A 24,323-nucleotide genomic window follows, 5' to 3' on the forward strand; every position below is an offset into this window, starting at 1 on the left:
GACATATAAAGTCATTTTGTAAGGAATAAAACTTTTCTAGGTTAAATTTAAAATCGTTAAGAATATATAAACAAGGAAAATCTGTATCAACATTTTTTACCATATTTTTAACCTGTCAGGCAAATTGTACACAAGTTCTACATCTATCCAATACTACCTAATCCTCTAACAATTGAAGATTGTTGAAACTTGAAACACTATATTTAACACAGATTAAAGTCCTGGTTTATTTTAAGACGATACACAAAAAAAAATCCACTGCTTGGCGGGCGGAGTCTAATAGCTCGCTATCGCGAACGCGGGTGTGCGCGAAGTCATTCTTGCATACTCGCCGCGCTGCCGCTGGCCGACTCGGGACAAACATGTATGGAGTCGTCATACAGTTATAATATTGTTATACATATATTTAATTGTTGATTTATTGGTTTTATTTTCTTGCTTATAAACACAAAATTATCTTCTTTTTAACAACTACTTAGACATTATTAATAATTATTAATTATTATTATTTCGTAATGTTTACTTTATTACAAAATAATACAGGTTATAAATAATCTTTAAAATAACAAAAAATATTGTTACTCTGAAAAAATGAAATGGTACCTAATTACGCGGACTACTGAATTGATTTAGATAGAATTTGATGCTGACGTAGATATTACATCATGCCCAGAAATGAAAGGTACTATTTCTGAAAGAAGTTATAAACCCTAATTCTTCTCAGTCAAAGTCAAGAGTGGAAGATATCGCTAATACAGTAAAACTGATGCGAAACTTTGGATGTTAATTTGTATATTTTTTTGTTAGTTGCTACTTAATCACGTCAAGACTACATTACCAATTTTGATAAAATATAGCTAATTCTGTGGGATAAAACAGGATTCACGATATAACCTAATTCCACGCGGGCAAAGCCGCGGTCGGAATGATATTTTTTTAAATAAAAAAATTGTTTAAAAAAAACACAAAATATATTGACGCATGTATTTATTTTTTGCACTCTATTATAATTGTAATTATTCATTACAAATAATCAAAATAAAATAGCCAGAACAAAGTTAGGCCCTGGTAGGATAGGTAGGCAGGTACAGCAATGTGAGACGAACACTGGCTTATTTATACCAATAATAATGTATTATAAACATTAAATTAAGTTTACTTTCTAACAACAAAAATACATAATATTAGCTAATGTGAAAACGAATCAACCAATCATCCCACAACAATGAAATGTGCACACAAATATTCATCCAAATCGGTTCATGTGATTAGGAGGAGTGACTGCAGCGCCATCCTCCGGGCCCAATTGTGTTTCCAGATCACCCAGGAACTCAATTTAATATACTTACACAAAATTTTTCGAAATGAAAACTCACATTACTATGTAAATATGAATATAAACCGGTTTTAGTACTAAGCAATTTCCCGCACAGGTGTAGTAAGTATAAATGAAATAAATATCAACATCAAATTCTTTATACAACATACTTATCTACCACCTACTAAGAAATTCTTGAAATTTTTTCGTATTTTTTTTAAATATAATACTACTCCAACGAGCTCCTGTTCCATAATTCCATATTACGTCCACCATACTTCCACTAAGTTCACCATGATTTTTTATTTCTTTGCACTTTGTTGCTTTTTGCTAAAAATGGAATCATGCGATAAAACCAGTAGAGCGTTGATAACATACATTTTTGACTGAATAAAGGTACTTACGAAGGAGTGGGTTCACATTGTGAACAATCAGTGGGTTTATTTTCCTTCTGGATTCCGGATTTCTGAAAAGATTATTTATGCTATAAATGAAAAAATCTTACACATTCGTTATGTACTTAAAACAGGGGTACATATCAAACATCGTCTATAATACAATTATCATCAAATTTAAAATAAAACCAACTTACTTCATTAATTTGTTCCAATTGTAAGCATTCTTTTTCCTCTAACCTTTATGTTTCTTCTTCTTATTTTCTTTATTGTCCCCATTTGTCTCATTTTGTCTTATCGTGTTGTCACCCTTTTTTACGATTGCGCAAGCGACACAAGTTCCCCGTGTGACGGCCGTAGCGGGAATGACTCGTGCAGCGATCGGGGTAGGAAGGTACAGGGCGGCTCTCGCTATATTGGCTGGTCAGGCGCTAATTTCAAGTATTTCTTGTTTATTTCAAAACCATCGCATATTTCAAAATTCTAACACGGTAGACGTATAGGTTGTATATTTTATAGTTAATATCCAAAAAGTCGTAACTTTACGTTTGTTATTTTGAAGATGCCAGAGATTAAAAAAAAATAACAATGAGAACTTTGTATTTTTTTTCTATCGAGAAAATATCATGGAATCATGTTTCTAAAACGGTAGACGTATTGTGTTACTATTGAACTTTCTTGTCAAGAATTTTCATCACGACAACTTTAATAATATAAAAATTACGAAGGTTTAAAAAGGGCCGTAAATGTTAGAAAAATTAATTCATCACCTTAATTTAAACTCACCAGCAGCCATAATAACTTCAGGTTCATGTCGCACGGGCTTCGAGGAGTCGATGTGGTCTGCACCACCGGAACTGCTGTCATCCTCTGGCGAATACTCTGACGCTTCTAATTCCGCTTCTGACGTTCGCAAATCCTGAAAATATTGAGCTTTCATTAGTAAAACCTACCTAGAAATGTTTAATAGCCAGTAATTATGATTAGACGGTTACTTAACCGTCTAATCATAATTACTCCCCAGATTACCACTTGGTAATCTGGGGACATTGAAATTCACCTTTATTGTAAAGTATGAAATGAATTCAAAATAGTATGTTGACATTAGACATTAAAATAAAATTAGTTTTACTATTTTCGCCAAACAAAATACACAAGGAAAAAAAAATTTAGGAAATTCCAATGCGGCAATCTATTTTTCAGAGATCTACCGTAATGTTTAAACAACAACTAGAAACATGTATTACGCTAATCTAATTGCGTATATAAGCGGCTAAAGTATCAATAAAATCGCACAACGTGACGGACAAAAGCGTCAGCACTTTAAAACGATTTGCTATGGTTTCCTAAACATGATCACTGCGATGATGTTTCTTTCTAGTGTTTTCTATGTACGTCAACAAACGTCGTGATATTATGTGATCTTATCAAAACCTTATGTTAATTACTGTCTTGAAATATAACGTTTAATAATGTTTTTCTTTATTCGTCCTAAGATTATTATTTTTTTTATGTTTTCGACTAGTTATTTACTTACATCACGTCCGAAAGTACGTTAGTTTTCCACTATATAATTGTGTTTACATTAAAATTTTCAACTCAAACTTAAGAAAAGTCTTTGAACTGGACTTTCAGACATACGTTTATCTTTATCTGTCATGTTGAAGATAATTCATATCTTCGTACAAAAACCTTTGAACTTAGTCAGTTTTTATTTAGAAAATCTTATTTCGCGTTCTTCGAAAATTATTATTTGTGCAAAATAAACGACAAATGAAATTATTGTATAGAACTAATGACTTCTTTGTCCTTATTCCTTAGTTAACGGAATGGAAATTTCTACCATTTACAGGCATCACTTAACTTGAAGATTTTATTATCGTTCATCAAGCTTGTTAAAACTAAATATATTTTTTTTTAATTATGAGTAAACGTGAGATTTAGTAAAACAGATTATTATGACTTATACAGATCATATTTGTTTTTTAAAAGATTAACCAGGAATTCTAAAGTAATGACAATAAAAAATATCAGACGACAAAATAACAAGCAACGCAAAATACTTAAAGATGCAGGCTTTCTCACGCGTTCAATCACGTGTCATTAAAAATCGATTTGGCGACATTGAGCATAGGCTGAAAGGTATTTTTATTTTATTGCTATACAAGCTAGCACAAAAGATCTGAAGAAAGAATTAGAACTCAGATAAAACCTTAAGATATTTACATAATTAAAAAAGGATATACAAAACAAGACAATAACGCATCCACAAAAACTACAGCTTCAGCCCGCAATCAAGATGTATTTCTTCTGTTAACGGATTAGTGGATGTTGGTAATTCTTTCAATACAAAAGCGTCCCTTTCGATCTGCATAAAATTAGATGAAGTTATGAGCTTAGATAAGTACATCATTTTTTGCCCGGCCACTACTGACCACTTTTTAAACGAGAATTGAAGCAAAACTTGCAATCTAACCTAATCAAACTGCATAATATATCACATGATCTCAAAAGCTCATTACTCTTCGACACTTCCATTCCGGGAACCACACCAAAAGCCATAAACTGAAGCTAATTTTACCGTATCATTAGTGGCAATAGCAAGCTTTTTTTCATAGTCGATAGGGAGGCGCTTAACCACGATTTCGCCTAATGGAGAGCTAAGATATGGAATGCGCTAGAAGGTACCTGTTAATTCAAAACTAATCCCAACCTAACATCCCTGAAATACACCTACCCAATCTTTTTTTATTGGTCGACAGGAAATCGCTTGACAACGATCTCACCTGATGGATGGTACCTGAACATTCAAAACTACTCCGAACTAAACTTCCCTAACCTAACGTACCTGAGGCTTCGGGACTGCAAGCTCTGGAACCTTCGCGGCCTTCCACACGTGCGTCATCAGCTTGTAGGTCGCGTCGCGGGACAGCAGCGAGCCGAACACGTGCCGCTCGTCGCGCGTGCACACGCCCACCGCGTTCGGGATTATCCGCGCCACCTTCTCTTTGGTGATGCGGAGCACCGACGACGTCGGTATTAGTAACTGTAACAATTTTGAACCCTATAACAGTGGGGCTAGACAAGTGGCTTTCTATTAGCGTAAAGTTTAATAGAATAGAATATGAATGTATGAGATTGACATAATCAATCGTCGTCGTCGTCGTAATCAAACGTCAATCTCATACATTCATAATCTATTCTATTAAACTTTACGCTAATAGAAAGCCACTTGTCTAGGGCGGCGGCAGTATTTAAGACTCACAACCGTCTAAAAGGTCGCCAAGCAGCAGCAGTGTATAATAAATATTATATTCATAGAAAATAACAACTTATTTTCGTGACCGTAAAGTATAAATTCTATTATATCGCTGATTAGAACTCTGCCTAATTAATACACGCGTAAAGGCAGAGTTGTGTTTAGGAAAAATATTAAGTGTGATTGGGTGACTACTTACTACTTAGTCTAGTTGTTTATTGTTAGTCTATAAACATGATTCTGCAGTGAATTAAGCGAATATTACAACGAATTACATTAGTTATTTTATTACATTAGTACATTAGTTAGTCTCTTTTATGACACATGCAAACACTGGCGAAATTTAATTTCTAGGTAGAAATCGACACGATTTACGAAAATCAATAACAGAAGTTAGTAAATTATAAATCTTAAGCAATATTTAGCTAATACAATTAACTATCAGACATTGATAGTAATTTATAGCTGCGATAAATTAGAAATACATTATCTTGACATATCTTTACAAAATGTGCTATTTTTTATGAAATTGCATAAGAGACCATTCATTAATTTGAACATTAATTGCTATTATCGCTTATTAATTATTTGATGACTTTACTAATCTTAAAGATGGAAGAGCTTAAAATAAATTGCATGAAATTCGACAAAATACAGATACAGAACCAAAATATATAGAATAACTCACCTTAGTCACATATCCAAAAACATTGGAATAAAATGCGAAATAATTCTTGGTTATATATAAGTGGCCCTGCAAGAGGAGGTCGCCAACCAGGGCGCATGAATAATCTGGAAAAGAAAATAGTCATACAATTATTATACACGCTCTAAATCAAAAAGAGAAGAAATATAAATCTATAATTTCAATTCTTTTCTAGAAAATTTTAAAAGAAAGTGTCCTTTCATTCTGTAATTTTAACTTGCTTGTAAGCTGCAAGCAAGAAAAAGCTGCAATAAGTTATTTTACAAGAATGCACTATAAATTATAATAAAAACTTCCCATGCACGATCAAACGTAACACCGCTTTCATTGCGTTAAAATATTCATACAAATGTAAAACAAGTTCATAAACAAAAAAAGTGAAAGGAGCTTTTGAAACTCGACCTTCAGTCTAAGCTGAGTAATTAACAGGTATGAATGTCATTTCTTAATAGAACCCCCTTAATAGTCCTGAATGTGTCAATTAATCTTGACACATTCAGGACAATAAAGAAAAACTTTAACTACAATCATTTTACAAATAAAAAAAGAGTATGGGTACCGATCACACGTGTCAGAAGTGAAACTTCCTTGGCAAGATATAAAGATACAAAGATAAAAAATCGTGGCCTTACTCCATGACGTGAGGGTACTGCCACTGCCTTGAAATATTACTCTCAAAGCGCCTACAGAAGTTTTACTTCAAAAGTTGGAGTAAAAAAAAAGGGAAGTCCTCATGACGTGTAGGCACATAAATACATATACGTAGTTTTTATTGTTTTTGTTCGTCTCAAAACTACCATAGTGAATGTGAATCTCTTTCATGATTTTCATTTCAAAATGTATTCAATAGTTTTAAATTCGTACAGAGCTTTAATTTTCCTTCTATCTTTTGTCTGAATATTGAAGGAATTGTATTACGAGTATAATGACCGCAAACAATATTTATCTGGCTTTTACGTGATATCAAAGAAATTTCCAGAAGTCATTGGTATATTTGTATATTTTTTGTAACTTCAACGTTGTTTCCAATGCGTCAATTCGTTTCAATTTCACACCAATAAACAAGTAAAAACATTTCAGAATCATTGTTTTATTTTAATGTTGTGTGTTTTATAGTATTCGATTTTACGTTTACACTTTATAGAACTGCACGAGTCACGACCTACAATAGAAATTTATCTTTCGACATCCAAGTACAGACATTTAAATATGATTCACATTATGATTTTAAATAAATATTTATATCTATATGTCTAGGAAAAAATCGAGCAGAGGAAGTGAATTTACAAACAAGGTTAACGAATGGTAATAAGATGTACAATTATTGAATTACGAGCACGAAATACTGGGCTGTGAACAAATGATATTTCTTTATCTGCAGACCTTGTTAAGTTATTCTAAACAAACGAGGGTCAAACACGATGTAAACTATGTAGAAAATATTATTATTTTAAGAAAATTATTTAGAAAATATTTTAATTCCAAGATAATTATTTGTATAATGGTGAAATAGGTGAACAAATAACAATGAATTAAAAATCAATTGATTAAGCTCTTTCAGGTCCGAGAAGATACGAAACTTATGCAGTTGTTTTCAATAATATCTTCTACGTAGATGGTAAATCTTCTTAAAGTCTTAAAGATCTTGTCGACAACAGACAACCATGGCCCGAATAAATCAATAATTTTATTTTTCTATACATTTACAGTTAGTAATCTTGACCCAAAATACCTTCGCATAGATAAAGTTGGCCTGCGTCATTTGTGTACAAATTATTTGCCGATAATCAATCACATTATTTAAGGGGTTACACTTCCATATATTTCCATATCTATTTCATCAGCGAGACTAAATAAAAATTGTAAACAATCTGACCATTACCCTGCGATAGTGAGCGAATTTTCTGTCTGTATATATTTCATATGTAATTTTTCTGTCAAAGACTTTTGTGGCCCAACATCTGCAAAGCGTGTTTAGAAGAAAGGAACATTTCGTACCATTAGTTTGTTTACAGTCTTTAACTCGACTCAGCCTTATTTGCACCTATTTGCCAACTTACAATTAAGAACTCGTTCCTCCGGGCCGACCTGCGGGAAGTGCCTTTGGAACTTCTTTTGGCGGGACTTGCTGGGCTGCTTGCACTCCGTCGTCTCATCGGAGCCGGCCAGCGCGGCCGTCCGCACCGACGGCGCTGAGCCCGAGAGCGGCTTCACTGCATGCCTGAAGAAATAGTTCCTTGTTAAAATTGTAACTAAAAACCTTATTATTCTGACTATCCTTACCATCCTTAGGTACTATCTTTTCTATCCTAACCATCCTTCCGAATATTATAAATGCGAAAGTGTGTTTGTTTGTTTTTCTTACAAGTTACGAGCAATTCTATGGTACGAGTTTTGTTTCTGGAGATAAGAGGCTAGGGAGTGATTTGCTAGGGTGCGTGAGCGTGGTGTGAGCTTTTTACCTCGGTGAAACACCTCATGCCCAGAATTTTCTTTGAACATGCGTGCAAATGCGAGGGTTAAGGGTAGTATTTATATACTGTTATTTACGATATGTCAAATGTCCGGTGCAATGACCACAGATAACCGGAGAAATCGGGCGCGCAACAATCACGACTTGCAATTAATTAGCATAACCATAACACGTCATTGGCGGCACTTTTAAGTTTTTATAAGTATGACGTTGCAATGATGAACTGGTTGCAGGGGATATTTATTTTGGAACTTCCTACACGAGACCAGTTGTTTCTTTTTTTTTTTCGCTTAAACCCTCAATTAATTAGTATTTATTATGTTTATGTTTGTTATGTTGACGTAGCAGCTAACGTATTTAACAATGTTTTATAATGCAATTTATTTCGTTATATTTCTACTGAGTCATGCTATAATATTTTTTCCAAGGACTCAAGGAAGTCCTTGCAAAATACTTTATAGCTATTTCACATACATTTCAGTTTTAATGGCGTGTACTTTACTGAAATACATAACTAAAAGCTCTTACACCGATGAATCATCATTGTGCTCGATAATATGAAGTGTTCATATTCTTATCATTTCATCTAGATATAATAATTTATAGATATAACCACACATTGTGAGTCACTTGTTTAAAAATTAAAAATAATAATAATTTATCCCTCCCCACCTACGTTGGATATTTTGGTATGACGATGATAATGTACACTAGATTAAGGAAAAACGAGTCTAAAATTAATTTATTTATACATAAGTCTCTACCCGTTTGTGTACTCATTAAATTGAAGCGGCAACATAATGAAAAATAGAGTACGTGTGCTTGCGCATTGTTTTGTAATTAATTTAGTAATTATAGGTATTCTACGGAAAAATAAAAAAGGATTAGAAATAGAGCAACGAAAATTTTGTAAATTGCGACGCTATCAAATGCACATTTCCTTGAATACGTTTTCTAATTTTGATCGAACCCACATCCTCTGGGATGGAAATTGTGTCGTAAGAAACAGTTGCTTAAGATCGATATCACCGTGTACCAATTTAAAACCAATATTATACACTATATTATCTACTTTTTAAAACCGATCTGACATACCGGGGAGGATGCGTGTAACAATTAACGAGTAACAAAAATAATAATAGTTAAAAAAAAACACGCTTTTTATAGAAAACCGAACTAAAAAATAGAAAATTTTATCAAATTAGTGTATTGTCATCGGTCCTCAATAAATCTACAAAGTTTGAACGAAATCTGGCCGTTTAAAGTGGGTCAAAATCGTGCCCAAAGAAGTCGGTTACAAACAAACAAACATACAGGTGAAGCTAATATAAAGCGTGTAAGTAATAAACAAATTTCCGAAACTGAAACAACGATTTGCGCAGATACACGTAAAAGTAATATTTAATTATCGGTTTATAATTCTTAAGTCAAAAGATAATAAACATGAAACAATTTATAATGCTGAGTTCTGCGAAACCTGCGATATTTAATATATATAATGAAAACCAGTTATACTATCATTATAGAATCGGTATTTTTGTTATAAATTGGACAGTTACATTTGCAAGTCATTTTTAAATGGCACAGACTAGTTAAACTAATCGTTTACAAAAGTTTGTTACTAACACTGGATATTATAGAACCTTATTTTTGCGTGTCATGGTAATAAATTTATGATTTTATTGCGGATACAACTTTTTTATATTGAACATCAAAAAAGCAAAGTAAGAAAAACATCACCGCGGTTTTTAAATCTATCTTCACACACCAGCACGGCAATAAAAATGAAAATAAACAAATACTATAAAAAAGCACAGACGCTTACAAATAAACTTCGTACAACAAATAAAGCGCTTACTTGAAGAAACGTATTACGTACTTCGTGACGACTACAACACCCATTTTATTGAAGACAACGAAACACCACACCGACCCTCTAAACAAAAGCAGGGGCAACTGATGGAAGCCCGTATAATCCCAAGTTTATATGAATCCATATGGAATTAGAATTTCAGTTGGTAAACATCGACCGACATTTCAAGAACATATCTTATGCCCAAAGACACTGCGAGAAGCGATCTTAATACATAAATCATGTATGAATGACGCTGATAGCGACGCAACTCATTGAATTTTAATATGACATGGTTTGAGGAACTGTTATGCTGTTTAGCATCTGGACCGATTTGTGGGGAGTTAATAATATGATATATCCGTGCACCGAAATACGGAGTGCCGACTGCCGAGTGACCCATTGACACCGCTCGCTATTCCAGAAACTTGAAAGCGGATCAATCGTTCTAGATCGCAGACCGCTGTCAGTCTTAAGTATTTTTACTGAACTATTATTTCAGTAAACATATTTTTTTTAGTAAAGATTAAGGGTAATTCAAATCTTGGCTTAACCTATTTAAAAAGGTAAAGTTAGACTTATCTTGAAGTGAATTGTAAATACTTTTCGCAAAGGCGCAAAAACAAAAGCTCCTAATTTAAAACATACAAAAATAAAGTCTGATCATTTCCCAAACGAATACATTTATTCACACCGGAATAATTTTGGAATTAATTTAGATAAATCTATATAAACTGGTATAATTTTCTCAGGACAGACTGAAATTACCATACATTTATATGAACCGAGATTGAATGGACTCATCATGTCTTCGTGACGAAGTGTTCGTGACAACTCTCATTTTATTACAATGCATGCTCTGCATCTAATGTGTTAAAAATAAACAATTTAGAAGTAACCGAATATTTCTTATGTATAGGATATATGGGTCAATTTTCCATATTAAAGTAATAAGTCGAAAATGCTTTGATTCTAGAAACCGAAAAAGGTTTAAAACTTTAGGTACATAGAGTGATAAATAAGTCAATTGTTGTTTAAACTCTTACTATTTATAGAAGAACTATTGGTGACAAAAGCATCCTTACTATCTTTGAGATATTTGTAGCAAGTACTCTACTAGCGCGAGTTAGTTCCAGCTGTCATCATAAATAGCAATTTAAATGATCTAAATATGGACCGTGTGATGTCCTAGTCACAACCGAGGCTAAAAGTTTTGTGTTTATACAACGCATCCGGACGTCATTTCCCGACCGAAGAAACGACAGTATGCAACTTTAATATAAAGTTGAGTACACAATCTTTATTTAATTCATTTTAATTCATATCATTTATACACTGATATTCTTCAAATCAAACATGACTACACTTTTATCATGCAGATTTTGGTTGATTATTTTGAATGATACTGATATAGGTAATTTACTGCATTGATTTATAGTTATCAATTATCATAGCCTTAAAAGACAAAAAAATATAAGTTTTTCCCAGCCTTACGTGCTTCCTTCTCGACCAGTAAAGCTGCCTTCAGGACTGGACTCGTCGGAATACTCGAAACTTGCGTTATCCACCATCCTTGATTAAAATGCACTCACATTTCCACTGTTTACACTTATGCCTTCCCTATCGCTCGGTTCAGATATAAAGTACGTGTACATTTCTTACATGATAAGAAATTGACTTTATAAGACGCTTTCACACTTCATTATGAGGTCAAATGATAACACGTTAACGTTCATCAATGAATGTGCGTATGCTTAGAACCATTGATGTATCGACACATCCCGAGTTTCCACTCACACTTTGTGAATTTACGGTAAATAAACCGAAGCAGAGTGGACTTATATTACATCACTCCTGATAGTTAGGCCAATTCATCAGCATTTTAATTGAGCACACAATTTCACAGCCGTGTCGAAATTTGGTCCAAATGAATACACACTCGTACACACGGTTCACACGACCGCCGTCTTTTCGCTGGAATGAAAGTAAACGCGCTCTTTCTAAATATTTGTATTAGAAACCGGTTTCTATTAATATTAAAACACAAACACCGGCGGACACCGACGTTCGCTACGCGCACGAGAGCACAACTGTTCACATAATGTGTATAGACATATTGATTGTATATCGAATGAGCCGTAATTTATCGCTACGGCCGATAAGATAGCATTTCCTAGGCGAGCCGTCGCGAATTAAACGTATTCGCGGTTTCAACCGACGCGACAATAAAAGCGAGATACAGCTGACCTCCGGAAAGGAGTTCGTCGAACTTGGACCGCATGAGCGGCTTTAGCGGCGCGTACTGAATCTGCGTTGAACTTGAAGTTTAATTGATCGAAAACAATAAGCGAGTGAGTGAGAGCCCCGACGCGGACGAGACACCTGAGACCACCATTCACCTCGCCACCACGCCGCGCCAACGGTACTACTTGATTGCTAAACGTCAACAGACTGCAATTTGCAATCGGCACATGCAGATATTATGTTTGTAATGAAGTAAAGAGCGATCGTTTATAAATACCCTGTACGGTCAGACGATAACACGGACTCGAGAACATATCGTCTATAATAATAATAATAGTACTTGCATAATCGCAGGTAATTACGATCAATTGTTTTATGCAAGTCCGATTGGTGACAATTATATCATAGAAAATAATAACAACGACAGTGAATCGCTGCGTTTTACAATCCACATTAAATATGCAAACATAGAATAAAATATAGTCGAGGTCATTACTCTCTTTATTGATGTACAACTATTATTTATTTTTAAAGTGCTGTGTTAGCAAGTCAAAATAAAGATTGGAAAAGCAAAAAGTGGGAACGTATTTTTTGCTGTCGGTACTGGTATGAATTGAGGGCAAACCGGGAACATCAACATTATCTACGTTGATTGGACAAATGGGCACAACTCACGCTCGAACCGCACACCACACGTGACAAGGTACTACGTGTTTCTTGACTGCGTAATTAATACTTCAATCATCATCATATTGCATGAATTTTCATTGAGCCACAAAACTGATACTGATATTTGAATACTTCACTACACTACTTTAATACAACAAAAAGGACAAAAATAAAGTACGAGCGAGCGAAGCGAAAGCGCCATGAATTAGCGGAAGCCATAAAAGACACAAATTGTATCAATTTTCCATGCTCATCTTGGGATTTACACTATTAAGGCTTATACATGCGCTAATAACCTTGACCATACTTGACGGATCTCAAACCTCTCCCGCTGCACCTTCTTTTTTCCTCACATTTTGTATTTAAAAAGATACCAATCAGTGAAACAAAAAATCCTCGTCAGGGACTGTTGTGTAACTGATAATTTATTAAACATAAAATTTTCAGAGCTCTAAGTCAGCAGGTTACGAAGTTTATAGAGTATTTGCGGAAAAATCGATGACCACGGCACATTTTTTTTCTAGAAATCTATTAAGTAACTTTGGAAAAAATTCCTCGCGAGCAATTAAAGATCAAAGACCATCCTATTTTATATATTTTTTTCGGTACTGTGCTTTATGTTGTACCAGACTTTATAGAGGTTGAACATAGTCGAAATTGCCGGGTAACGCCTTAAAACTAGAAACTCGAGTATAATTCACATTAACGCGACGACTAAACACATTTCTCTCGTTTTTATAGGCCTATAATAACCTTACCGCTGAATAATAAGATGAGCATTATCATATTTTGCTCCAATATAAATGATCAACATACCTACCTACTGTGCGCTGACGTCAATCGCTAGGGACAGATATCTTGATTCGTTCGCGCAATTCTAGCCCTTAGTGTTCCGACGATAAGATTGTATAACCGTTAAAAGCCGTTAAAAATAGTTTATCTAATAATCTATCGAACAAAGATTACACCGCGCACCGTTTAAATAATAACAACATCGAGCATATGCTATAACGTGTTATAACTGCGGCAAATATTCTGTGGAAGCGTGTAAAAATTCGACTGCGCAAATATTGTTTCAGTGCGCTGCGGTAGAACGGGACACCTTGGTAGATTTTTATGTTGGTAAATAGTAAATACGCACGTCAAGGTTAATTCGTACATAAAGAGAGAGTTTTATTTTTATTTGTACAAAATCACACAAACACGCAATCAAAAGATGGGTGCGATGAGGAAGAAACAAGAAGATCACATTCTGGAGATGGTTTCATGATACTGTATTTTACCTAAAATGTATTTTTAAGTAAAAGAGGACCTAATATTAATAACTCAGGCCCCGGAATCACAGACACAATAGAAAATCTAATATTTATTGTGTCGTGGACCGATCGGGCCGTTCGGGACTCAATGGGTTAAAATTAAAAATGTACCTACTCATTTCGAAAGTTTTAATCGAATCAAAATTCTTACTAATTAGTAATAACTAAGTGTAAATATACCTATAGAAAATAGATGGAAGGTCGAATGGTATTATAAATAAATAAATATCATGAACGTTAAAAATAGTGTTTTTTCTTAATATGTGTGTGTATGTATTATCTTACAAGTGCAATGTATGATACATAAAGACATTTTAAGTTTGAAAAATCAGATGTTTTGCGCGAAGTGACAGTAGTACCCACCTCAACGCTTCGCTTATGAGGCGTGCAATAAATAAATAAATATTATAGGACATTATTACACAAATCGACCTAGTCCCACAGTAAGCTCAATTAAGGCTTGTGTTGTGGGTACTAGACTACTAGGCGACGATAAATATAATATTTAATAAATACATATATAGATAATAACACCCAGACCCAAGAACAAATAATTGAGTTCATCACACAAATATTTGCCTCTCCCCTGACCGGGGATCGAACCCGGGACCGTCGGCTCAGTAGGCAGTTACTTTACCACTGCGCCAACCGTGTCGTCAAACATTAAAATTACATTAAAATTAACATTAAAATTACATTTGGATTATAAAAATAACCACGAACATTGAATGAAGTAAATTAAATTCAGAAAAATAACAATAGACGTCTCTATTATAAAATTATAAATACAAACCCTGTTTTATAAAATAATTCTACATTTTTACTTCAACAACAAACGAATCAGCAAATATTGAAAGAATTTAAACCGTACAGTTTAAAACTATTTGATAAATAGTTATTTAAGAGTAACATGAACCAGATCTTTTATACTGTAGCAAAAACGTAACTAATTCAAATTAGTTTATCATGATTTACGGGCGAAGCTAACCAAGCTATATAAAATACAGAACCATGGAACAACCAGATGTAATTACTTATTATTTATTGCTCGAATACTGTTTTTCTTTGTAAAACTAACATTATCACTACACAGTATAAAACAAAGTCGCTTTCCCTGTCCCTATGTCCCTATGTCCCTTTGTACGCTTAAATCTTTGAAACTACGCAACGGATTTTGATGCGGTTTTTTTTAATAGATAGAGTGATTCAAGAGGAAGGTTTATATGTATAATAAGATCCATTAAGTAGTGGAGAAGTACTGTTATTTTTGAGGTTTCTAATGTGATGTCGTAAAAAATTACATTTATTCCGCTTACATTGCAAACGCAGGCTGAACCCTACGAGTTTTATCAAAATAATGTACTAAGTATTATACACATTGAAAAGGTCTACAGAAAAGTCCGCGATGGTATATGTCTATCTCTTATGGATAACCCACAATAACTTTTTTTTGTCATTTACTTTTTACGACAAATAATGGCTAATTTTCGAAGCGATTTCAACCAATACAGCATTAATCCTTAACCAATTAAATACCATGGATACATTGTTCATTTAATATAGATCTATATGGCCCTTTACACCGTATGATTTAAGTGAATATTTTCGAAGATATTACAGATTTAAAAATTGCGGGACGTAGCGTTTGCGGCCGCCCGGCTATGTATTTTATACCCGTGCGATGCCGGAGCGGGCCGCTATATTTTTATACCTATACAACGTTCACAATTTTTCTGTAGTGTAATATGATCAGCATTGCACCCGTGCGAAGCCGGGGCGGGTCGCTAGTAATATATAATGCCAAGAACCTTCTAGATTAATGTAAGTAAGAACACGCACCTCGCGTTTATTCCGGGAAGATTTTGAGTAATAATAAACAAGTTACTATGGAAAAAAACTACGTTAACATTCTAATCATCACAAACATCACGATAATATGGGTCCAAATCCTCGTAAATTTTATTATTATTTGTTTATTTATTCACTTTACGTTTCTTTTACTATCCATATAAATTTAACTGAATAACGATAACATTTAAAAGATGTGTAACAAATGACAGGATAGGTACTTGCCCCTGTAGCCCTGTGGGAAGCTATCTCATTGTATCAAACAAAAACAATATTTAATTAAATAATTAATATAGATTCAGTAATCTGTAACTGCACGGATGTCTTTTATTAAATTAAATCCTTAGAATATTTTAAAAGTTATAAAATACTTTCTTGCAAAAATATTGAAATAGCATTTTCAATAATAATAAATAAATTATAATAAATCGCAACCCGCATTTGTGAACCAACAGGTTTTGCTACAAACCTTTAAGTTTCACATTAATTGTTTTGTATTATATACATTATAACTTTAAATTAGTTAAGTTATAATTAATTAAATCTCATGGATTTTGGTAAACACGATGCAAAAACATGTTTACAACAATGTTATAACTATATTTTAAAAGACTGGATCAAACGAAAAATAAAATTTCAACTTATCCTCAATAATTATTATATCATAATTGCACGCCTCATAAGCGAAGCGTTGAGGTGGGTACTACAGACTACTGTCACTTCGCGCAAAACATCTGATTTTTCAAACTTAAAATGTCTTTATGTATCATACATATTGCACTTGTAAGATAATACATACACACACATATTAAGAAAAAACACTATTTTTAACGTTCATGATATTTTTGATGTCATTTTTGTTATTTAAACTAGTTAAAAAACAGTTTAAAAAAGTTCTGTCTTGGACGTCCGTGTGTCTGTATGTGCGGATCCTTTTTCTTGTTAACACGATAGCGACCGAAATACTTTACTAATCGAGTCTTTTTTTTTCTCTTACGCTTGAGTATGCTCAGGAATAGAACCCTTTCATTTTTCAGGGTCTGATTCGATGTGGTTTAATTGTTATTAAATAAACAAAAATAATAATTAATAAATATTTATTAAAAAAAAATTATGAGGCGTGCACTTTTGGATCTTCCAAATTATTTGGTTTTTCGTATGATAGATTGAAAAAGATTGAGCCCGTTTTTATTCATATATGTATATCAACCGGCACATTAGAATTTATTCACATCCCTATATAATAATTTCAAGCTTGAATACATTTACTTGAGCATTTTTCACGTTAGCATGGATACGTTTTGTTTACAAAAATACAACTTGTAAAGAACAATATAGACGCCAACAATACGTTTTCATGCTCTGTTAACAATCAAACGAGAAATAATTAAACACGATTCGACTTAAGTATATAAGTGTTAATAAAAAAATTATATTAACTTCTGATAGATACTTGTCCAATTTAATAGATTTCCAAAATGAAGACATTTATTTTAAGGTATAATCAATCGTCAATAAAATGATATTTACTTAATTTAAAATCAAGCACTTCGTGTTTACTAGCTTTAGTATTCTTTATATTATGTAAATACAAAAAAAAAACACCAGTCAATAAATTTAATAAGCCGCAGTCTGGACATCAATACCCATTTCCCTTCAAAGTACCTATCTTGTGAAAATGTAAGATCGATAATAATATTATTAATTGATCGAATAATTGACCCGATTTGTGATATCATGTGTCAAAAAAACAAGCGAATTTTATCTAAGCTTACAACATAATATCTTCGCAACAAAATCTTCGCAAGTGTAGCAATGTTTGTACAGCACTGTTAGCACATAGATTAATTACCTTAATCCATCATAAGCGTAATTTAAAACCTTTATCACAGACCATGTTGAGTCTTCATTTAGTTCAGAGTATGGCGCCATATGTATCACTCATTACTTCGAAAACATAACTAAGCTACATTTACGAAGGAACAAAATACACAATGTGTCTAATGTTTGGCAAAAAGTGCGTTTTTGCACACACGTTTGGTTAATATCGCGGTATAAGCGTGACTGATTATTGTACCTACATACCGGCATAATAGACGTTTGGTAATAACCCATATACTAATGTAGGTTTTGGCCTCATGCAAAATATACAATCCACAATAGTTAAGGGAAACGCATTTGTTGACATAGACATCTAATAACTAACTGATGTTCCGTAGGAAGGCAGTATCGGATGAGCGCTAGCTTAAAGTGGAAGAGGAAGTCGAGAAATGTATTTAGAATAAAGATAAGTAGAGGAAAACGCGATATCTTTGCCAAAACGATTTTAAATAAATTTGTGCAATAAAATTTAGGAATAATATTTTGAAATTTGCTAAAGAAGATGTCTTCAACACAATAATTTATATTGGTATATATGCGAAAGAAGACAGCTTTGCAATAATTAGTTAGCATTAAGTACAATATTTACACTGTAACTAAAAGGAAATAGTTCAGAACTCATGAAGTTATCATTTTGCATAAATCTAATCATATATATTTTTTTCGTCATTAAATTTCATAAATCATTCCTTATTGGAATTTAAAACTTGGTTAAAACCAAACAAAACGATTCAACTAGTCTACACCACAACCGAACCGAAACAGAACAAAATTAAATTCAACTCTATTCGTTAACATCAAAAGATGTAAGTATAGCAAGAAATGACGACAAAATTTTGAATGTGAAAATCTTTAAAACTCTTTAAAACAGAGCATTAGCCTGCTCTAGATTCATAAACCTCGGAGTGTTTGTGAACACAGATTATCTTCTCCAATTTGGTAAAAACTAGAAAGGTGAGTATACAATTTACCTGAGAACATTCAGCATAATATTGTCTCTTTGTAAACCTATCTTACGTTCTACAAATGAGATGGAGTCGACTGAAACTAGTAGTTACGGCTGCTTATTGCTTTGAGCTTTCGTGTCAATTACTATAAGTGTCGCATCACTTACTTTCAATTACTATGAAAAATTGAGATGTTTGTAAACGAGCTATTTTGTCAGGGAGTGTGGCGATTTGGACCGTCTTACAGCTAGTATTAAAGACGTCCTTTCTTAAGGAAGTTCGTAAAATATGTCAACATGTATAGTTGAAAATACATTGAAAATACTTTTCTATTTCAACCCTTAAGAAGTTTATATTGATTTTGATATTTAACCATAGGTGTTAAGCTACTTTCATTTCAAATCAGTGATTTGGTTACATCGCATCGGCGACATCAAGAATCAGCGTAATAAACATGCAGACTTTCGCATTTATTATTACATACTTATTAGAAGAAGAAAGTTTTGAGCTGGTTAATTTCCCTACAACCTTTACAACTTATACATTTCCCAAAATGCCCCAAAATATCTACTCACTTATCGTGTTTGCTGGCCCTTGCCTGCGGCTCAATCTGTAGCGGGGTGGCGGGGGCGGAGCGCGGCGCCCCGACCCCGCCACCCGCGCCCGACGCGAAGTTGCCGGTCGACCTGCAAGAAGAGTAACTATTAGCTGAGAAATTTGTTTCAGATTTGTAAAGAGTAGCAAATGTAGGTTTTATTGCAGTTGTGGATAGAGAATAGCTTGATGGGCCCTCTTCACAATAGGCAACGTTGGACCAAAAAATGATCGTCGATGTTTGCCGCGATTACGGCGATTATGAATAAATATCTACAATGACGGCCGATCATAGACATTTACGCCCTGAACACTATCGTGAGAGCCTCTACTCTCCTAACGCTGCCCATTGTGAAAAGGGCCCATGAAAAATTTAGATGAAATTCGTTTATGTTATGTTTTTATTAATTGTGAAATCCATTTTAGAATAGTGAATTCACTTTATAATTGTAACCAATTTAATAGAAAGATAGTAAATTAAGTAAAACGGATATCCACAACCTAAATTCAAGGGTATTTCAAGTTGTACCTACTTTGACAATTAAACACATATGTATTATAAAAATATTACTGCGTATTTACGATTCAGGAAAAAGTGTATAAATTATTAGTTTAAATATTCTAATGTTAAAAACACCATTAATTAAGATTTTAATTAACCATAGCTAATAATTTTATACGTTCATCATATTTATTTATATCCATACCTACACTTCATTTTTAATCTTGTTTTACCGACTTTAATTAAATTAGTTGCCCATAACAATGGTCGTATAAGGCAGAACATACACAAAACGAAGCGCTGCCTCATGTTTTGAGATCATGTGAAAAGTTTTAATTAATAACATTACGTATACAATTAATATTATGTAAGAATTATGACAAAAGTTAAGATTGTGGTTAGAGTAAAACAAGTTAAACCAACAGAGGGTATTGGGTGTGTAGATACATAAAGCTTTTTCAGTAATTTCTACTTTCTTGTTTAATTCACATAAAAACGTTTAATTTCTACATCATCAATTCATTAAACTGCGATTCTTTTTTTTCTCGAGCGCGGCGCTAAGTATTCTATCTATACTAATATTATAAAGAGGAAAAGTTTGTAAGTATGTATGTAAGTATGTATGTATGTATGGTTTTCACGCAAAAACTACTGGACCGATTTCAAAAATTCTTTCACCATTAGAAAGCTGCATCTTTACTGAGCAACATAGGCTATATTGCATTTTCAAAAAAATTAGAGATCCTTACCAAAAATGCAATAATGTAACCCAAGGTGTAAAAAAATCCTCAATAAAACTTCTGTCATCGCGTGCGCTGCGGAATCTATTGAAGATAGAACAAAAAAATGTTCTACAGTATTATAGAATGGATCAATATCTACAAGAAAGTCCGCGATACCATATGTCCATCTTCAGTAGTTATGTTACTACAACAACTTTTTTACGTTTTCAAAGTAAATAGAAGTGCCGACAGTAATCAAACCATGTTATCCATACACATATATTAATCCTTATCCCATTAAATGATGTTTTATTATAGACTGTTTCAATACCAGCAAAATACTTTTTAAATGAAAAGAATTGGATATTCCATTCAAAAGATATAACGAATTTAAAAGTGTCAATCTACAGAAAATAGTAGGTATACTGTTCGAGCAGGCCGTAGTGCGGGGGTCACGGAGGAATTCTACCAATATGCGTCTTGACGGAACACAGTGGGGTTTTGGTCGGTAGGAATCCGACATAACCCACGGCCCCTCCCCTGGAGGCCGTGGGTATCTATGAAAGATTTCCCCACTAAAACAAAAAAAAAAAAGGCCGTAGTGCGGGACGGGGTAAAGGTGATTTTCATGTCCGACCTATAGTAGACTTTTCACTGTAAAGATATCGCTATCTATGCGGGTGAAACCGCAGGGCATTGCTAGTACATATAATAAATCTGTAGAAGGGTCAATTCTGTACATTGAAAATATTGAAAAAATAAATAGCAGGAGGTGTTCCTGGATCGATACCAAACCCAAATATGTGATTAAAAAATTTTTTGTCTGTCTGTCTGTCTGTCTGTCTGTCTGTATGTGAAGACATCACGTGAAAACTAACGGTTCGATTTCGATGAAACTTGGTATAATTATACCTTATTATCCTGGGCGTAAAATAGGATACTTTTTATCCTGGAAAAATACGTAGAAAAAAAATAATCTTAATTTTTCAGTTTTATCCATAGACGTTGTTCTGTAGAACCGCGAACAAACGTTGGGTATTATTAGCCTAGCCGTATTTGAGTCCAATAGATATTTATAAGATGTTATTGTAAGAGTTACTCAAAATGGAGAAATAAACCATCCACGCGAAGACCGACATCCGCGCGGACGGAGTCGCGGGCGGAAGCTAGTAAGAAATAAATTATTTTTTATCATAAACGCGTAAATATTGGAGACATTTCGTAAAAAACGATTAAGGACATAATAAATTTACTGATATTAAAACCATAGAACATACTGTTTATCATTATGAAGTAAATATAGTTGCATAAGAAAAAAAAAGGCAAACCGAATCGATAAATTCGTTCGAAAATCGTTCGAAGGTTAAAATTCACCACTATTTAATGATAGTCTAGTAAAGACATTTATATTTTCTAGTATAAACTCTTGATACAAAACATCGAAACACCTGTTTAATGTTCAACAAGTCGCGATAACATCTACGTCAATTGAAGGTTTGGTAACGATCGTTTAATTGTATTTTATAGTTCTGTCACTACAAATCTAATTCCCTACAGATTACCTACCTATATAATTGCTATTTATAATATCCTGCCTAACACTATCTAGGTTTGTGAAAATACCTAATATTTAGTTATTGACTATTGTATTGTATTTTTCTGTTTCAAGCAAATTATCGAAAGTATTTAATAGCAGTTATATCCCTTTTCAAAAATTATGGAATGTTTCCTTTGAGTAAAAAATTCCATCGATCGTGGTTCCTTTCAGGTGCTATTACAAAATTCCAGCCCGTATATTCGCACACAAAGAGGAAATTTGATTTGATAAGAATACCTACAAATTACTTTCGCTTCTTAGAATTGACAATTTCATTAGAAGATGATTCCTTATAAAGATTTTCACTTGGAAGTATAATTAATAGCGCTATATTCAAGGAAATCGATATACAACGTTGTCCTTAATTAAATTTATCAATAGGCAATATTATGATAATGATAATGAAATAATTTTTCTAGAGAAAACGTTATCTATGTTCGATTGCAATTAAAATTTCCTTTACCTAGCTAAACTCTAAATATGATGTATTAGTTTAAAATGTCTATATTTACATTAGAAACGAAGGATATCTACTAATATTTTCGTAAAATAAATAATAAATTGCACATTGTCCAATCAAGAGAAGGGATTGTTAAAACTTAAAAGCGAAAATATTCGAAACTACATTCAACATGTTTGTATCCGTAAGAGTTGCACTTTCTTTTTGTAAGTACTTATTACCATGATTAAGGTAGGTAGTATGAGATATAATCAGGCTTATACAAAAACAATAGTAAATAATATCCTGTAAAAATTCCTTTCAAAACAGTTGCACATATTGTAATCTTTATGACAGGACAGGAATATCGTCAACAATAACATATTATAATATCTAATTGGAGTTTATAATTGCAACAGTAATGATACACCGACTGTATAAATACGGAAGGTCATTCCGAGTTAATAAGGATGATGTAAATGTAGAGTATATAATTTTACATACAATTAAATGTTTTTAGCAAATGCGTCATGGCCCGATAAAATTGCGAAGAATGTTAGTTACATGAGTTTTAAGGGATCATATCTCAATTATATAATATAAATAAGATCGCCCTTAATTTAATAAATTGACTAAGCATTGCAAAATATAATAAATTATAACATACTAGCGGTCCGCCCCGGCTTCGCCCGTGGTACATATTTACGTTTTCTCTACATAAAAACCATCCTCGTACTTCAAGGAATATAATAAAAAAAGAATTATCGAAATCGGTTCAGCCGTTCTCGAGTTATGCGCTTACCAACACATTTTGCGATTCATTTTTATATATAAAGAAGATAATAAAATTATATGGTAGCTCGACAGCCCTACACGTTTTGATTGCTTCTATGGTTGCAAAGACAACATATAGTATATATACTAATTACCAGAGCAATACTAGAGTAATAGAATTAATCTTTCGTAAAATACGAATCAATAATTCCTCCTTCTTAGCCTCGAAATAAGGCTCCTTATTTGTTGACCTGGATCTCAATTAATGCCAAAACAAGCAGGGTTATCAACATCGTTTAGTTAGAAAACAAGTTTTATGTATAATTATTCTGATTTTAGACTCATCATGAATAAATCAAAAGCCTCATGAATAAGGTTCAAGATAAAGGTATAGATGATAAGAGAAATGAAAGAACAAACGAATAATGTAGTACTTGAAGTGCCTAAATTAGTTAGTTAATTTAGATTTTTTGGACAATGTGTAACTAGTATTGTTTTGAAAATATGCAATTAATAAAACAAGAAGCAAATATATTTTGAAGAAAAACAACGACTATTTCATCATAATGTTGTTTTGAAAATAATTTTTAGTCATTTGATAAGATTATGTTTGATATTCAAAATTATCTCTTGAAATCAGAAAGGAAGCGTCAGGTAGTTGATAAAAATAAATACTAAAGTATGAATTATGTTTCAGACAGCCGGAGGCCCCAAAAAAACTACGAATTCACTTAGAAATACTTTAATATAAACTTATTACAATACGTCTTGCTCGATGCAAGTCTTA

General features: G+C 33.1%; 2 protein-coding genes and 1 long non-coding RNA gene across 6 annotated transcripts in view; 1 reads left to right on the forward strand and 2 right to left on the reverse strand.

Moving 5' to 3' along the window:
• LOC149480020 (uncharacterized) overlaps positions 1-24,323 on the reverse strand; it is a 56,047-nt gene that overhangs the window by 3,855 nt on the left and 27,869 nt on the right. The window contains exons 1-6 of one of the 4 annotated variants that reach the window (XM_089707233.1): positions 17,933-17,949; positions 11,498-11,977; positions 7,739-7,899; positions 5,661-5,764; positions 4,562-4,759; positions 2,500-2,632 (exon numbers count right to left, since the gene is read on the reverse strand). In XM_089707233.1, coding sequence (XP_089563359.1) covers positions 2,500-2,632; positions 4,562-4,759; positions 5,661-5,764; positions 7,739-7,899; positions 11,498-11,574 — 673 coding nt within the window. In that variant the 5' untranslated portion in view covers positions 11,575-11,977; positions 17,933-17,949. Of the gene's footprint in view, positions 1-2,499; positions 2,633-4,561; positions 4,760-5,660; positions 5,765-7,738; positions 7,900-11,497; positions 12,062-17,932; positions 18,153-19,483; positions 19,595-24,323 lie in introns of those variants that run through there. The other 3 variants (XM_089707230.1, XM_089707231.1, XM_089707232.1) reach the window with 3 other exon arrangements.
• LOC149480021 (uncharacterized) lies at positions 902-2,176 on the reverse strand. The gene is made up of 3 exons (XR_016317116.1): positions 1,911-2,176; positions 1,723-1,784; positions 902-1,648 (listed from the first exon to the last, which is right to left on the reverse strand). It is a non-coding gene; the product is annotated as an uncharacterized LOC149480021 (long non-coding RNA).
• Positions 12,629-24,323, forward strand: part of LOC149480022 (uncharacterized) — a 29,310-nt gene continuing 17,615 nt past the window's right edge. The window contains exon 1 of the mRNA XM_089707308.1: positions 12,629-12,950. The gene's annotated coding sequence lies outside the window, so the exon portion shown is untranslated. The remainder of the gene's footprint in view (positions 12,951-24,323) is intronic.

Source organism: Colias philodice, chromosome 19, assembly GCF_061535455.1.
Source record: "Colias philodice isolate Cphi_HAF_F1 chromosome 19, ilColPhil1 Martin Lab GWU primary, whole genome shotgun sequence".
Lineage (NCBI taxonomy): Eukaryota > Metazoa > Arthropoda > Insecta > Lepidoptera > Pieridae > Colias > Colias philodice.